The following is a 17,038-nucleotide window of genomic DNA, read 5'->3' on the forward strand; positions in this document are numbered from 1 at the left end:
TGCTCCTGACATTTGTGGTGACATTTGGTCCTCAGAGGTTGGCTTTGGCCCGGCTCGGTCTGATATGCGGGACCTCAGCGGTGCTGCCATTTCCACCGCCGCTCTCAAGAGAGACGTGTTTGGAGACGTCCTCTCTTCCCCCTTTAAGGCTTCAATCACTGCTCTCCAGTCCCACACACACAAATGCCCAGAGCTTAGCGGTGTGTCGAGCAAAAGAACGCAAGTGCTGTGTATACATTTCAGATAATAAAGATGTACTGATTGCATAAAGGTTAAAAATGAACGAGTGTTTAAATCTGTCAACTCTACTCGACATTTTGACCAGTCTCTGTCTTCAATCGGTCTTTTCTATTTTATGGTGAGGCTAATATTTCATAAAAAATCAGAATTTGCATATCAGCTAAAACATTTTCTGAGTGGATGAGGTCAGAATGCATTTTGGTGGTGCTTTCTGATGAATACAATTTTTAATAAATTAAAAACAAAATAATTACACAAAAGTACATAGCCATAATTGCAGGTTTTTTTGCAATTGTTTCATAAAATACCCCAAATAATAGAAATGACAAAAGATAACAAAGACGCTTCTGTAAATTACAAGTGATGCACCCCAAATATGAATATGGTACCCCAAATATGTAGCCAAGGTGATGATGACCCTTTTTAATTTGAATTCACATTTCCTTGAGATATTGAAATCCTTGTCACCATGTTTTCCATGCGTAATGATGCACACCAACAGTTTTAAATTGGAAGACAATTATTCACACAATAACCACATGTGCAGATACAACTAACTTTGTAGTATAAAAAAACGTGTTTCCATTATTTTGTTACTTATTTTAATTATCCAGAGTTTACCTAGAGATTATCTAGAGTTTCTCTGATAAAAACAATAACTTGTTTCCTGTCCTGCCTCTATCAAATTTAACCAAACGAATTACAGCCATGATTCTGCACTACCACATCATCTTGTTTGTTGCAACCATAGGCCTATCTCTATTGCAATTTTAAAAAAAAAAATGCAAAAATGCAGTTGTTGCACCCCCAGCAACCCAGCGTTTTTGGGGATTGGTGAGAAGTTCAGGAATGGAGAGTGCATAGAGAACTTTAAAAAATCCTAAAGATCTTTCATAGAACTGTGTGATCCTGATGATTTGACTGTATACACTTGGAAACTGTGTGGAATAGCCTACTAAGTTATAGCCAACCATGTCTACTGTTTGAAGAATTTATACCAAAGTGAAACAGGCAAGCATAACCTACATAAAAGATGTTTATGTGATTTTGGAGAGGTATATGTGGGTTAAAAAAAATGTCTTTGTGATAACAGCCAACATACAGTATGTCTCCCCTGTATGGCAATGTACTCACTCGTGGCATCTCTTAAACTCCATTTCCCATCTCCAGGCAGCTGGAAGTGGAAGGGGGCAGAATATGGTGAGCGGTCGCCGTCCTCGGCATGCACGATGACAGATCCCATCTTCCCCTCCTCTTCCTCGCACAGAACCAGCTCTCCGCCCGGCACCACCGGCACGTTGTCGTTCTCATCGTCGATCAGCAGCGTAACTGTGCCGATGCCTGACTTCAAACCTCGGAGACAACGGGTAGGAAGATTACTTTCAAAATGTTACTGCTGAAAATGTACCAAGGAGGAAGAAGTACCACTTGCAGTATCTGTACATTTCTGTACGTATGCTACTTCCATTTATAAAGACCTTCTCTAATGATCATAATAATGAATACAAACAGCAGTGTGCATCAACCTTGAACATTGGTGCTAGTCTGTGGTTCCTCCATTTGGAGTTTTGACAAACTGATTAGCCGATATTGCCCTTTTATTAAAAACAGGATATGGTCAGTGAGCCCTTAAAGGATAACACCTATTTGTTTTTTTTCTTATTGCCATTACTGCCCATGAAAAGTCTAAACCCACCGATGTATTTACCACATTCAGAAGCGCCTACTGTCTGTTCTATTGCAGGTTTGCCTTGCAGAAGTCATCGGCTCCCATTGTTTTCAAAAATACATTAAAAACAGCTCAGAGACAGACTGCTGCCTTGACTAACGTAATACATAATGTTGAACAACATGTGTGTTGCAGTTTATCCTAAAATGACTGTATCAAGCAGCAAATTATCAAGTTTAAAGGGGACTAGTTTCGCTTTTCAGTTACTGCGCATTGTTACTTACTTGTGGTGGCAGTGACGAGGCAAAATAAAACTTAAGGCAGTGTGGGAGGCATTCCAGCAGAAAGACTGCAACTGCAAATATTGTGGCGTTATAAAGTCATGTTAGGAAAGAATACAAGTGTAAAATGATGGATTATGTTAGTCAAAGCAGCATTATGTCTCTGAGCTATTTTAATGTATTTCTGTATTAACTGGAGTCTATGACTTCTGGAAGGTAAGGCAAACCTGCAGTACAACAGACAGTAGGAGCTTCTGACTGTGGCAAATACATCAGTGGGTTTAGACTTTTCATGGGCAGTAATGGTGATAGGAAAAAACATTAAACTGCTGATTCAACTGATTCTAAAAAGGTATTTTGATCAGATTTGATCAGGCTTTTCCACTCTGACCCTGAAAAAACTGAATACTTTAATTGTCTGAAAAAGCCATATTGGTTGAACCCTGGTGTACAAGTCTATTAGTGTCTATAATTTTACAATGTACACTGCCCATCAAAAGTTTGGGGACACCTCATTGAATGTACTACGTTTTCCATTATCTTAAAGCCATTTTGATCTAAAGGCTTATGCTTAAATGCTTGAAATTTGTTTCTTAGACAAATACAAATCGTGAAGTTGATGCCTGTGTATGAATTTCTTTCCAAAGCCTTTGCCTTTCTATCAAGGCAAAGGGCGGCTACTTTAAAGAATCTAAAATAATTCCATTTGTGTTTGTCATAGTTTTGATGTTTACTATTATTCTAAAATGTGGAAAATGGTAAAAATAAAGACAAATGTGGTGTCCCCAAACTTTTGACAGGCATGCCTTTTCCCCTTCAACCATATTTCTAAGTAATCACTGATTTTATCAAATGTTTACAGTAACTGTGACAAATTATAGTTACAATTGGTTTGTAGCTTTGTAGTTCCACTTGCTTCAACCCCCCACCCACACTCCCTACACCCATTCCCCCACCCCCAACAAATAAGGTGCTGAGGACAGGACTTGGAAAAGGAAGTGAATAGTAAGGAAAGGAGGTGGCGGTTGTGGCGTTGCTGGAGAAAAACAAGGGAAAACAAGTTTCTCTGACTCAACATGCACATTATCTTTTTGACAGCTGAGATGGAGGATGCATCGCTGCACCACAGGAATGCTCTCCCTTGCACATTTTCGGCACTTTCACATGAAGATAAAATATCCATCACTGGGTTTGCTCAGGGACAAACAAAGCGATACAGACAGCCAGGAAGATTTGACTTGCAAAGACACACACACACACACACAAGCAAAAAAAAAATGCAGAGGAGATTTACTACCTGACACACCTTTACAATAGTCAACATGTAGTGAATTACTGATAAGGTACACCCCAGCTTAAAAGGTGCCGTCAGCTACTTGTACTGATAAAAGACACAATACATACAGGGAATGGGGAAGGGTTTCAATAACAAGATTATGTAACAATGCCAAGAATGTGGACATACTGTACTTACAGTACGAGCAACACGTACATTCATGTGGCTGCTCACCATTCATATCTCATTCATATAGTAGCCATAATTGCACATTCACACTGCAGTTACCGTTGAATAAATATATAAAAGCACAGAGCAAAATACTGCATGGCAGGGAAATGGGTCAGCTTCACAGAGAATCCTACACTAACATTATTTTTTGATGAGTTTTTTTCCAACTAGTCTTTTGCTTTTCTTCCAAAAAATCATTTTGGTAGAACCTTTTCAGTTTGCAACCAGAGCTCAAACCCCAATGCAAGTTTGGGAGCAGCAAACTGAAGATATTGGACATGGGCATCAGTTGGGTATGGCAAGGTGTGGTATTTAATTTGCTACATAGTTTTTATCATTATAATGGGAGTGCAACGATCAAGCAAAAAAATGCCAGAAGCGATATGTGAAAAACAGACTAGGTGTGTCTACTGCTGGAACATTCTGCTTCTAACAAAATCTAAATATACACCATAATTATCCTTCAATATCATCAAGAAATGAGCTTGAGGCCAATCCAACAAGGTCAACATTAAAGGATTAAGCAACCGCATTGAAGGGAAAACCCATGATGTTGACAACAAGCCCTGCTAACACTACTGTGTCACCTATCCATAATGTTAGCTTATGTTAGCAGCTAGCTACTTCATAGCTTCAATATCATCCAGTTGCTGTAGACTCTATTTTGGACTCTCTTGGTCAGTATCACTTGCTCTGAGAATGTTGAATAATTTTATCTCTATCTTTTGGAAGTATATCCTACACATTTAGTTATTTAGTCGCATAACTTGTCGCGTAAATAAACCAGCACGCGTCCACAAAGTATTTGGTTTCTAAGTAATAGGCCCTTTTCACAAACATGGCTGCCGTACTTCCGCAGGGTATAGATTGGTTCTCACCATTGCCAGCAATATTAAAAAGCCAACTTTCTGTCACCCATAACTCTGTCTATAATCACTTATTTTGTGTTTCAACATAATGTATAACACCATACAGGTGTTGTCATTGACATATCTTTCTGTTTCTGTTGTCAGATGACTGCGTAACTATAAGGAAAGCGATTTGATCGAGGGTCACACAATGCTAACAGTATAGAAATTACGTTAACCTTGGTTAGCTAGTTAGCATTTTGTGACCCTAGATCACAGTTACTTGCGCAGTCGTCTGACAACAGAAACAGAAAGATATGTTGGTGACAACACCTGTATTGTGTTATACACTATGAAATATGGCAGCCATGTGTGTGAAAAGGGCCTATTCAGTCATGGTTGTAATATGAGCCAAAAAAACAATGTGTCTGATAATGGTACTAAACAGATCTGAAGTCCTGCCCATCCCACTGACCATTTTGGTTCCATTCCATTCTAAAGGTACATTCAGATTACAAGGGACAAAGGTATAAAACAGGCAAGCATAGCCAGCTTTTTCTTACATGTGAAATAATGACAAGCATTTCATGGAAATTTTAATAAATGATAAATTCAATAATAAAGTATATGTAACTGAATCATAGAATATTGTTCTGTATCAAAGCGCGAAGTGAACAGAATCAGGACAGTTAGTCATAAAAGTCAGTGTCGATCACTAAAGTGGTCCTATCACAGACTTCCAGTCCTATCACAGGGCTTTATCATGCCCGGCCTATTTAAAGTACAACAGCCTATTGTTTTATTGCGCTATGACAAAGATTATATTTGACTAGACTGTCACTAAACCCAGTCTAAATCTGCAATGTATCAGTAGGATTACGTATACTAGTGTATGTAGGCTACAGTCCACAGACATTTCATGGAGTTTGGCATTAAGCCTACAGGCTAGCCTTCAGAAATGTTTTCAAGTAAAGATACATCCTTGAAATTTCATAATCAAAAATATTTAGCCTATCATCTGCAAGCCTATTATTATTAGCATGTTATATTCTTGGAAGCAAATAATATTATCTTAAAATTTTGTTATTTGTAGGATATGAATTTGCCCAAGGGGATTAATAAAGTGCTATCTTATCTTATCTTATACTTGCAAAAGATAAATATATCCTGGAAAGAAAAAAAATTAGAAATCAGTGGGAGTCAGTGAATGGGCATGTTGCCACTGCTCATACATGTGTTAAAACAATACTGGGCTAAAGTTCAATTTATAATCAGCCAAGCTGTTGTATAGTAGTTGTGTAGTAGTATTATATGCTATGTCTAAGGAACAAAAAAGAAAATCTCAGGGTTATTTTAAGTTATTTTTATAATTTCTAATTCATGTACCTATTATTTATGCTCCCAAGACTTTTTAAGGACTCACAGATACCTTGCACATCAATTCTCCAGTCACATTTTAAAGCTACACATGGCTACTTGGCAGCCCCAAGTGGCAGTGGGACATTACTGTTTGAATGTTTGAAGTTTGAAAGACTTTATTACCCAGAAATCCTGTAAGGTGATGTCAGTAAACAAAATTGGCCATTGGAAGTCTGACATAATGCAGAGCACCAATTGCCCCAAATATGGACTTCCAGATCAAAGGAAATTTCTCTATGGAGAAAATGAATTGTGTTTCATATAATCGTCCCTGTCACAGCGTTTTAAAAGGTTTTTTTTTCTACACACATTTCTCTCTAAAATGGCACTGGATCCACTGAATTCAGATGCCACTTTCGAGTCTAAACAATTATTTTGCTAACAGCATGCTAACACTGCTGTGCATGGCATACGTCACAGGTAGAAGTTATGTGACGGGCTATTCGAGTAGGTTAGCATAGGCTACGAACATGTCTATTTCTCTGGCCGATCTGCCATCTTTTTTCAAAGATGACAACAAGAGTTTAAAGGTTTTGTGAGCGTGGACGCTAACTCGAAAAACAGCCATGTATGACATTGTGATTGTGCAACTGGCAGCTAAACCCTTAGCCCGTTAGCAAATTCCTTTTTAAAGCTACACCAAACATTTTTTTCATATACAGACAAACATAAAAATGTCATAGTTTTGTAAGAGAATTAAGAAAATCCCATTAATTCTCTCATATGCCATCTATTTTTTGATTTGGAAGTCTTGAAAATGCTAAGAAACGCGAAGGAAATGATGACACGACTTCTGAGGCCTATGTCTTCTTAGTGTGTAGTGGGGGTGGAGGTGGTGAAGAGGTTCACATTTGAATCTGTTCACCAATGTGTTAAATGTAAATTTTGCTATTTTCGTGGCCTCATTCAAATTAATGGGAAGTAAAAATCCGAACGCTACAAACTCGTCCCAGCTGCATCCGATCTTGGTGATTAGTTTATATTATGGTTTCCATGGTGGTCAAGTGCCAAATAACCCCTATGTTAAAACTAAGTGGAATATTGCTTAAAGTTTGGATTGGTCACTTCCTGCGTTGAGAAGATTTCCCACCAGTGACCATACTGACTACTGCATCTCAATAATGGGGATGAGACGCTCTTCTCTGTTGCAGCCCCGCTGCTGACTGCCGACTGACAGACCAGTCAGGAGTCATAGCTGTTTTTTCCTCTCATTCCAGCACCCATTCCAGCATTCCAGAAGTACCCACTGTCTTCCCCAGTTTTAGGATTTATTAATGGTCATAACACAACATCAGTTTCTATCCAGTACAATCAAGCTGGATCATGTCAAAGCTTACTAGGATCAACGGCCTTGATGGTGATGATGTACATGGCGTTGGTGACCAGAGGAGACTCCAGGTCGATGGTGTTGGCCACCTTCAGCTCTCCTGTAGCCTCAGCCACGCTCACCCAGGAGCCAGGGTCAGACACACTGAAATACCTATGTAGGCAATGAAAATTGAGGTGAAACTGTCATACTGAGACTACTGAAAGTGAAGAGTATCACTTTTATTGAGAATGAGAATCACTTTGGTGATAGTGTGGCATGCTATTTGAAAAATATGGTCTTATTTACTATCATTTTGCTTAAGAATTGTGCTTTATGTGTATAAACTATTCAATTATTTATTTTTTTCCAATTCAAAAGGGGCTTTGCTGGCATGAAATAAAAAAGTGCTATAAGCAAAAACAACACAGATTATAACCAGATTCAGTTAATGTGTACCATACATATGCACATTCACTCTCATTCATAAATTCGGCTATCACTACAAAATTCTAGCTGTGTGTATGTAGCCATTAATAACAGCAAATGTATATAGCATATAAATGAATCAATTAATGATTGGACATATTGATCGTAAGACATATTTTTACACTGTTAATGTCCCACTTCTCTGAAATTGTGACAGGTTTCAAAATATTTTTCTGCATGTGTGGCACATTTTGTTTTTTCACATAGAATATATTGTACATTTTTCATTTGGGAAAAGGTCAGCATGTGTGTGTGTGTGTGTGTGTGTGTGTGTGTCATACTTGATGCCGTTGCTGCTCTTGGTCTCTGGGTCCAGGGCAGTGTAAATGCCCAGTACACTTCCAATGGGGATGTTCTCTTTCACCCTGATCTTTTTGTTGGGGGGGATGAACTCTGGACCTTCATCCACATCGCCCACACTGAGCTCCACCGGGATGGAGAGCCAGGAGCCCGCCGAGCCCACCAGGGGAGCCTCGTTCTGGGCAGACACCCTCAATAATATCACCTTGCCCTTCTCATAGTCCAGAGGCTGGAGAAAATGAGAGAAATAAAATGGAGATGAGGGGAACAAAAGTGGAAGAGGTGCAATCCAACCTACTGTTGGTTTTCTTTGGTTCAAATGCTGTAACTTTAGCTAAGCATGATGGACTTCTCTGCACTCTTTGTTGTAATTGAGCTTCTCTGGTGTTCATACCAGTTAAGAACACATGAAGAAATAGCTGAATGTGAGCATCAGTCAAGACATAATTTTGTTATGCTAGGCTTTCCAAGCATGAGGAACTGCTGGCTTTCCGATGTCAACATCCGTCTCCTTCTACCCATAAAGCATTGTGTTTTGGGGTTGTTTACTGTAGCTGGTTGAGATTACATTATCACTCGTAACGAACCGCACTGCAGTTCTCTTGGAAGAGGATCAACCATTTTCAGCTGTCTATCAGTAACAATACATGCGACAAACTCCACCCATCTAGCCGTTTATGCAGGGCAAAACGAACTATTGTCTCATTACACAAACTGTTTGCTTTATTTTGCTGCCATCTTTCTTGTTATGTTGTTGCTCCCTGTTGTTGCTGCCTGTTGTGATGATTTGTGGTTATTCTATGTCACTGCATGGTATGGTGTTTTGCTCTGTCTAAACCACTGTATGCCCTCCACTTGCCCCAAAGGGCTGAATTTTCCTCTTGCAAAGTTATCATCGTAAATAAGATTTACAGTAAGGTTTGAGTGTTCAGAGGCAGGAGGGGTCCAGCCAGTCAGTGAGTCGACCTGGACTAATTAACCTCTGTCTATATCTGAGTGTTTTAGATGCTGGGGAGAAGCCTGTGGACTGAAGCATTGAGATGCACTATTGAGACTACTACTTGAGATTCACAAAGTCTGAATATGCTGCCTACTATAGAGAGTTAGCCTGGTTCCAGACTCCTGAATCACGACCTGCCCACTCTTCAGATTTGGTTGAGCGATTCAGAGAGTCTGGTGTTGCTCTATTCAAAGGCGGTTTCTCAATCGGAAAAACGATCAAGCCTTTGTGGGCGGGACTAAAGTTTAAACCGTTCGTGCAACAATTTTTCATTGCCGTTTCGGCAGAATAATATTTGTTGAAATCATTCCTTAACCAAGATTGCAAAGACGATATTTTTGTTAAAAACGACCAACATTCTTGGTAAAGTTAGTAAATACGGCCAGCATCAGTGTCACTGAAAATAACGTCAGAGTGGCCGGATACGTCAGTCATTAGTGATTGGTTCGGGGAAAATCAACACCCCCCCCCTCCACACACACAGAAAAGGAGGCAATGTCAGACTGAATCATAGAGTGGTAATGAAATGGCCATTCAGTCTGAATATCAGGCTAATAGTGAGTGTCAGACTTTCCCTTTCGCAATCCATTCTGAATGCCCAGTAAAGGCATTCTGAGGTCTGTAATTTCTGATTAACAGTTCGCTGATTCACATAACAGTCATATCTAATCAAATCACTCTGTGCAGCCCATGGATGCTAGCTACAGATGTTTCTTTGGTTATAGTTCTGCTACACTGTAGCCATGAATGCTAGCCACTTTGGTTACAGTTCTGCTACAGTGTAGCCATGAATGCTAGCTACAGATGTTTGGTTACAGTTCTGCTACAGTGTAGTCGTGGATGCTAGCTACATACATTATTGTTAAAGCTATTTTGCAATAATAGACTCACTCATAGACTGTTGGCCTCATTTCCAAAAGGGGAACGCTGGTCATAGCACTGATGGTTAAATTATTTATAGTTTTGTTTGTCTGTCTTTGGGTGCTGACATAAAATGGACAAGAATCAGAAGCTCCGCTTCAGTTTCCTTCCTGGTTGAAGACTGGCTGGTGCTTTACGTAATAAAATTCAATAAAACTCATTTGAGGTTTCCTCGACCCCAATGTGGGAACCAAGTGTCTTCTGACACATTTAACACCCACCTAACACAATGCCGTCAGAGCTGCTGATAATAACAACAACGCACACGCCTTATCACCTTGGTGTCATATCACCACACACACACACACATACACACGTGCGCACACCCAGGCCTGAGCAACTTGAAATACACATATGCATATACACATATACATATACAAACAGATGTGCATGTGCACAAAGACATATGTAAACACTCATGCGAATAGCAATGCAGACACACACACACAGACACACACACACACACACACACACACAGTATTTAAAATCTTGCCAAGGCAGCTTTCACACTCAACTCTCAGGAGAGCTGACTCTCAGTTCTCTCTGTTACAGCAAAGAGAAACCCCAGTCAGCAGCTAGTTATCTGTATCACCGCCTCCATCTGTGGCACTATCTCATTCTGTGGTTTACTCCATGGTGTTGATTGGCAAAGCTCCCAGCACTCCATCCATCAGCCACACAATTCATTTCTCAAGCTGACATCACCGAGAGACAAATCTTGAGGCTGCTACATTGACAATGAATGGGAGGCCAACTATGTGCCCAGGGTGAGTTTAACGGTACGACTTCTGGTTCATATTGCTTTTCTTATGTCTTGTTTTCAAGGAGCATTAAGTAATCTATGACCTCCATTGACCTCTGTCGGCAACCTGTAGGAATTGCAGCAACATATAACTTATCTGTACCAGAAACATATCTTAGGTCTCAAGTACTCAAGTACTGGTACAGAGACTATTCTATTCTATTCTATTGAGTGACGCTCTCTTGCCTGATGTTACAGTCTCGCTAATGTGTTTAAGCTTTGCAGCTGCAGTAGCTAATCTATGCGTGAACATTTTTTTTTTTAGTTAGAACTATTGAGCTAGCAAATCCATTTTGCTTATGGAATTTATTAAAGCTGCAATAAGTGATTTTCCGACCACTAGAGGGTGACAGAAACTACGGACTACGGAGGCCCCTAAAGACAAATCTAGCAAAGCACCGTACATAAAGGCTAATAGCTAAGCTAAGTGTACCTACGGAGAAGTGTTGCCGGTTACCAGTCTCGCTTTGCCAGATTTTCCTCCCGCTTTTGTGAAGAGGTAGGTAGCAAGTTTACTAGTTTAACTCACTCGCTTCATCAATTCTGCCATTACAAGAATGTTTTTTACAGGAATGGGAGGGGGTGAACGCCGCTTTTAGACAGTGAGGGAGGTGCCAAGCTAGTTTTTAAAAAAATAAAAAGCTAATGAATGGGCCGGGAGGAGCTTTGTTCCGGAGCGAAATTTCACCTCTTTAGAAAAGAGGTGAAAACAGCAACACAGCTCGCCGTGTGTGTGGATATTGGTTTATATCATTATGTCTCAATGAAATTTCCAAATAGCATTAGTTTCAGGATTGGTTATAAGGTCTGATATCGCTTATTGCAGGTTTAAATTTGGCCAATGCTAACAAACCTTTTTGGCTAACAGGCTACTATGTCATGATACTGAACGACAGCTAACCTACCAGAGCATAGCAATATAGTAGAGTGGATCAATTTTTCTTGACAATACATTGGGTGAATTATGTGGCCATCCTGATTATTCCAGGACTGTAGTACTGTACTAACTTAAACTACAACAACACCTAGCATGGACTGGACAACATTTGTACTTGTTTTTGATGTGATGAATAAAAATCATTGATTTTGTATTCTGTTGTTGTGTCTCACCTTGACCACGTAAAGCAGCCCCTCATTGGTTTTAGGGTCAGTGTCCATCCTGAAAATGCCGTTCTCATTGCCCTCAGTGATCACAAACTTGGCTTTCCAGTTTTTGGTGTTTTCTTCATCCTTGTCGTCCACAGGAATCCTCAGGACCAGTACATCTGCTTGGTTCTCCACTATACTGGCCTTGTACTGTCAAACAACACAAAATTTTGTTGACAGACATCCTGTCAAACCTGGTACATCCTGAACATCCTGAACTGACAGAGCCTCACTTCCCCTCTCTAAATATGTAATCAATAATTAGCAAACAAACTCCTGAGAGATGACCCAATAAAACAGGACATGCAAGTCACTTCATCCTATATTCAGAGTAATCAAGCTAATTTCATTACATGAAGTCAAATTATATTGCTGCACCACTTTCAAGAAATTTCACTTGGTTCATAATAATGTAAACTGTTTCAAGACGTTTACTGAAACCAGTGAATCTGTCTTAAAATGCATTTCTTGTCTCAAGTATTTTTTTGTGTTATCATTTCAAAGCTGCACTATTATGTAAAGTGTAAATCACAAAGTGGGGCTGCAACAGAGCCCCACTAACTGAGACAATGTAGATTCTCCCTATTTACCCAAAGTAAATTCTGATGTCAGTATGGTCACTGGTGGGAAATCTTGTCTACACAGGAAGTGACGAATCCAAACTTGAGAGTGAAATCCAAAAGTGTGTCCTACAGCAGTGAGCGAGCACTCCATTCAGAGAAAGCTAGACTCGCCAATGATGGCTGAACCTCTTCACCACCTCCACCCCACCACATTTGCTTACTGACATCACCTTACAGGATTTCAAGTCTTTCAAATTATCAAAAATTCAAAAAGTTATCTCTCACTGCCACTTGGGGCCACCAAATTGTGAAGTTGTGTAGTGCACCTTAAAAAGCAGTCACACTTTGCGGCCCCAAGTGGCAGCGGGAGATAACTGTTGGGATTTTTGGCAGTTTGGAGGACTTCATTACCCAGGAATCCTGCAATATATCATCAGTAAACGGCACACAGCATGCTCATGTTTACCAACCTGGCCATCTGTGATGCTTTATACCAAAGGAAACCAAAGGAACAGGAGAGGCACAAGATCTAATGTCCAGCTTTCTCTGGATGGAGCGCTGCTCACTGCTGTTTAGGAGACAGTTTTGGATTTCACTTAAATTCAAATTTGTCACTTCCTGTGTGGAGAAGACTTCCCACCAGTGACCATACTGGACACAATAATTTAATTTGGGCAAATAGTGTAAATATACAGCATCTCAATTTGGCGGGATGGGATGCTCTTCTTTATTGCGGCAACACTGTGTAATTTAGGCTAAGAAAATGTAATTATTAAAATCTGGAATAATGCAGCTTTAATCTATTAGTAAAATCTTAAACTCAAACTTTAACGTAACAAAACTTTGTAAGATATTCTTATTTTCAACTCGCCTGTGATGTTGTTGATCAGTAGACAATATATTCACTTTAAAGGAATAGTCCAACCAAAAATGAAAATTCTGTCATCATCTACTCACCCTCATGCCAGCTGAAACACAGGTGAAGTTTGTCCATATAACACACAGGGAGGTTGCCAGCACAACTCCATAGCAGCCTTCTCCAAAACAACTGAAGTCAGTGGGGACCAGTTCTTCAGAGTTCCAAAAAGACCTATTTTTACACCACAATTTAGTGCAAATCTTAACTACAGCTGATTGATTTGCAACAAATAATGGTGTATAGGTCTTTCTATTCACAGTGTGGTTGTTTGGCTGTTTTTGTTTTGGAACTCTAAAGAGCAGGTCCCCATTGACTATAGTTGTTTTGGAGAAGGCTGCTACTAAGTTGTGCTGGCAACCTCCCTGTGTGTTATATGGACTAACAAACTTCACCTGTGTTTCATTTGGCATGAGGGTGAGTAGATGATGACAGAATTTTCATTTTTGGGTGAACTATTCCTTTAAGTCGATAACACAGATATAATGGACGTAAACATGGTCAAACTTCATTCAGCTCCAGAACCACCAACATACTCCATCGTGCACCTAAAGCAAATATAATGCCATGGCGGTCTACCATGGCAAATTTGAGCCATCATTTCATAATTCTGAAGTCAAACTATGGCCTTTGAGCTCTCGAGTCGTCAAGGCCGTCTCGACACTGCCTACTAAAGATGAAGACGATGACACCATCTACCAGCTAGTTTACCAGGGATTTAGTGATAGTTTGACTTCAAAATGATTAAACAATGGCTGAAATTCGCTATGATAGACTGTCATGGCATTATATTCACATGGAGCATGTTTAAGTGCTTTTGGCTTTTGAAGTTTGACCCCGTTTACATCCATTATAACAGGGGCTGCCTGTCCGGTATGAGGCAAGGTATCGACTTGTGAGAAAATAATATCTACCGATCGACAACATCACTATGAAACCAAACCCCTTAAATATATTCCTGAAATGTCCGTAATTTCTCATTACATAAACCTAATTAATTAAGTTATTAATTTAATTATCCATTAAAAATAACAGCTAGTATCATGAGTTTTTAATGGATTTATTCATGGGTTGGTTCGTGGAGACACTAGAACTTAAGGGATTTTTTATGCCTTTTGTGCATGGTTTACAGGGTTATTAAAGTGTTATTAATGGAAAGTTCCTGTCTCCCTGAATTTTACATTAAATTAGAAAGTAAGCAGTCAAACATTAAGGGGTGTTTAAAGTGGTTTTGATGGGGTCTCCTCCATTAATAACTCCCTTAACTAATTTTAAGGGGATTTTGCATGAATTAAGGGGTGAATTAAGGTTATTTTAAGGGATTACTGGTTCGTAGAGAGGTGAGTAGATTAAAAATAGATGTCAAAAAGTCTGACACTACCCCTTTAAAGTTACATGTAGCTTGTAATTTTTGTAGTATGGAGAATGGAGTGGTAGAGGAAGTTGGAGTCATTCATGTTTGGCGTTTCTTAAGTGGTTCTTGGAACAATGGGAGGAATTTCTGCACTGTGATCTTTTCGGTTGACACCCATGTTTCTTAGTAAAACTAACACAGCACGTCCACTACAGGCCACTCTTTAGTTTATTCCTGTAACCTGTAAAGCCTGTTCCACCAGTCAAATGTACATAAATGGTACCCCCCCCATGCTACAGCACTAAGACCAGAAACCAGAGAGCTAAGCCTGCATGCAAGACAGGATGTAAAATCTAGAGCTGCTCCACTGACAGTGAATAGAAGACCAACTGAATGTTTTTATTTCATCTAATCTTATGCATTATCTTATCTAAGGTTCATTTTATACCCAAAATTTTTGAATTCTAATATGATATTGAGGAGAGAACAAAGGCCAATTTTTAGGAGAGAAAAAAAGAAGAAATTGGTGATTATTGTCTTTGTTTAATGCAATCACAGGCTTACAAACCTGTTTGAAATAGAAACATTAAATTTTTAAACAACTTAAACAAAATGTATAACTTATAATCAGCTGTAATTCGCCAAACTGATAAATCTGTGGACTCCTACTTTATAGTTATGTTGCCAGTTCTGAACCAGTAAATGTATAGAAATTACATAGTCATCATCTATACCAATTTATTTTCTATGGTGCAGCTCGACATTTTATATTATAATCCCAGAACAGGTTCAAGACTTAATCCTCTGGTTTCTGGCTTTGGGAGTTGTTTTTCTTCACAAATTGATTGGACTTTCTAAAACTGTAGGGATAACTATTCTTAACTTGCGTGGAATTTCCCATTTAGCTTGTCAGTCAACAGTCTGTCAGGGTCTCTGTCAGGACAAGACTGTCCAAAGAGTTGAAAAAGACCTCAGGGAAAACAACCACACCCTTTTCCACTTAATAGTTAGTAGAATAGTTCAGTATTTTGAACCCTGGGCCCAAATAACATGTTTTTCGTCATGATCCCTATTAGTAGAAACCAAAACCTCGCTAGCCGCCTGCTCCACCCGTCCGGTAACACCGGGCGGCCCCCTCCCACTCTATTGCAATAGAAACCTAGGGGCATACACGTAGATACGTCTTTGAAAACTATGATAAACGTTTTTTTTGCAAAACACGACACTCACAGTATAATCATACAGTATGTTATCTTGAAAAAATTAAAAAAATGTCAATAGTTGTCGGTCTCGGTTTTTTACATTTTTTTCAAGATAATATACTGACAGCCTTTTCCTTTCCATCAAGACAAAGGGTGGCTACTTTAAAGAATCTAAAATATAAGATAGTTTTGCTTTGTTTAACACTTTTTTGGTCACTGCATAATTCCATTTGTGTTATTTCATAGTTTTAATGTCTTTACAATTATTCTGAAATGTGGAAAATAGTAAAAATAAAGAAAAATGTGGTGTTCCCAAACTTTTGACGGGCAGTGTAAATCCCTGGATAATGAAAAGACTCAACCAATCAACCAACCACCCGACTCATGCTCCCTGTAGAGCTGATTCAGCAATTTCAGCCAAAAAGTTGATTGAAATAATTGTTGAATAAAGTACAAAAAGAGCATGAATCCAGTGTGTGGATGACTTTCTCTTCTTTTTTTCTCATCATGTCTAAACTAAGATGTACCGTGGTCTCTCTGAAGGTGGGGGGGTTGTCGTTGACGTCCACCAGGCTGATGGTAGCTGTGGCTGTGCTGAACAGGCCATTGCTGGCTCCATTCATGTCCCGGATCTCCACAACAACAGGGATTGCAGTTTGTACCTAAAATATCCAAAAACAACTTGAAGTAATGGTTATAACATTATTCAAATTACAGCCTGTAAACTGTAATAAATCAATCATTTAATATAAATAATTAAGTAAAATACTACTACTACGACTTCTACTACTGCCACTACTACCTGCTACTATTACTATCACTAAAATTACTGCTACTACTACAACTATTACTCCTATTACTGCCACTACTACCTACTACTACTACTGCTGCTACTACAAATAAAACTGTTACTCCGGGTACTACTGATAATACTAATACTACTATTTAACTACTACGAATTAATTCCTACTTAATTAATAATTAATACTTAATAAATTAATACTAATAATTAACTAGCACTACTAACTACTAATAAACTACTACTAAGTTATGTCTTAAAGAAGATACAAAGTTG

General features: G+C 39.1%; 1 protein-coding gene across 3 annotated transcripts in view; it reads right to left on the reverse strand.

Annotated features, from left to right (window-relative positions):
- The window catches only part of LOC139924043 (desmocollin 2-like protein), a 374,665-nt gene that overhangs the window by 344,895 nt on the left and 12,732 nt on the right, over nucleotides 1-17,038 (reverse strand). For all 3 annotated transcript variants that reach the window (XR_013505113.1, XM_071914958.2, XM_071914957.2), the window contains exons 8-12: nucleotides 16,491-16,625; nucleotides 11,893-12,078; nucleotides 8,041-8,288; nucleotides 7,302-7,444; nucleotides 1,375-1,593 (exon numbers count right to left, since the gene is read on the reverse strand). Coding sequence is in view for 2 of the 3 variants with exons in the window: in XM_071914958.2 (XP_071771059.2) it covers nucleotides 1,375-1,593; nucleotides 7,302-7,444; nucleotides 8,041-8,288; nucleotides 11,893-12,078; nucleotides 16,491-16,625 (931 nt within the window). In the remaining variant the exon portion in view is untranslated. The remainder of the gene's footprint in view (nucleotides 1-1,374; nucleotides 1,594-7,301; nucleotides 7,445-8,040; nucleotides 8,289-11,892; nucleotides 12,079-16,490; nucleotides 16,626-17,038) is intronic.

The sequence above is a fragment of the Centroberyx gerrardi genome, chromosome 9, assembly GCF_048128805.1.
Source record: "Centroberyx gerrardi isolate f3 chromosome 9, fCenGer3.hap1.cur.20231027, whole genome shotgun sequence".
In the NCBI taxonomy this organism is placed as follows: Eukaryota; Metazoa; Chordata; class Actinopteri; order Beryciformes; family Berycidae; genus Centroberyx; species Centroberyx gerrardi.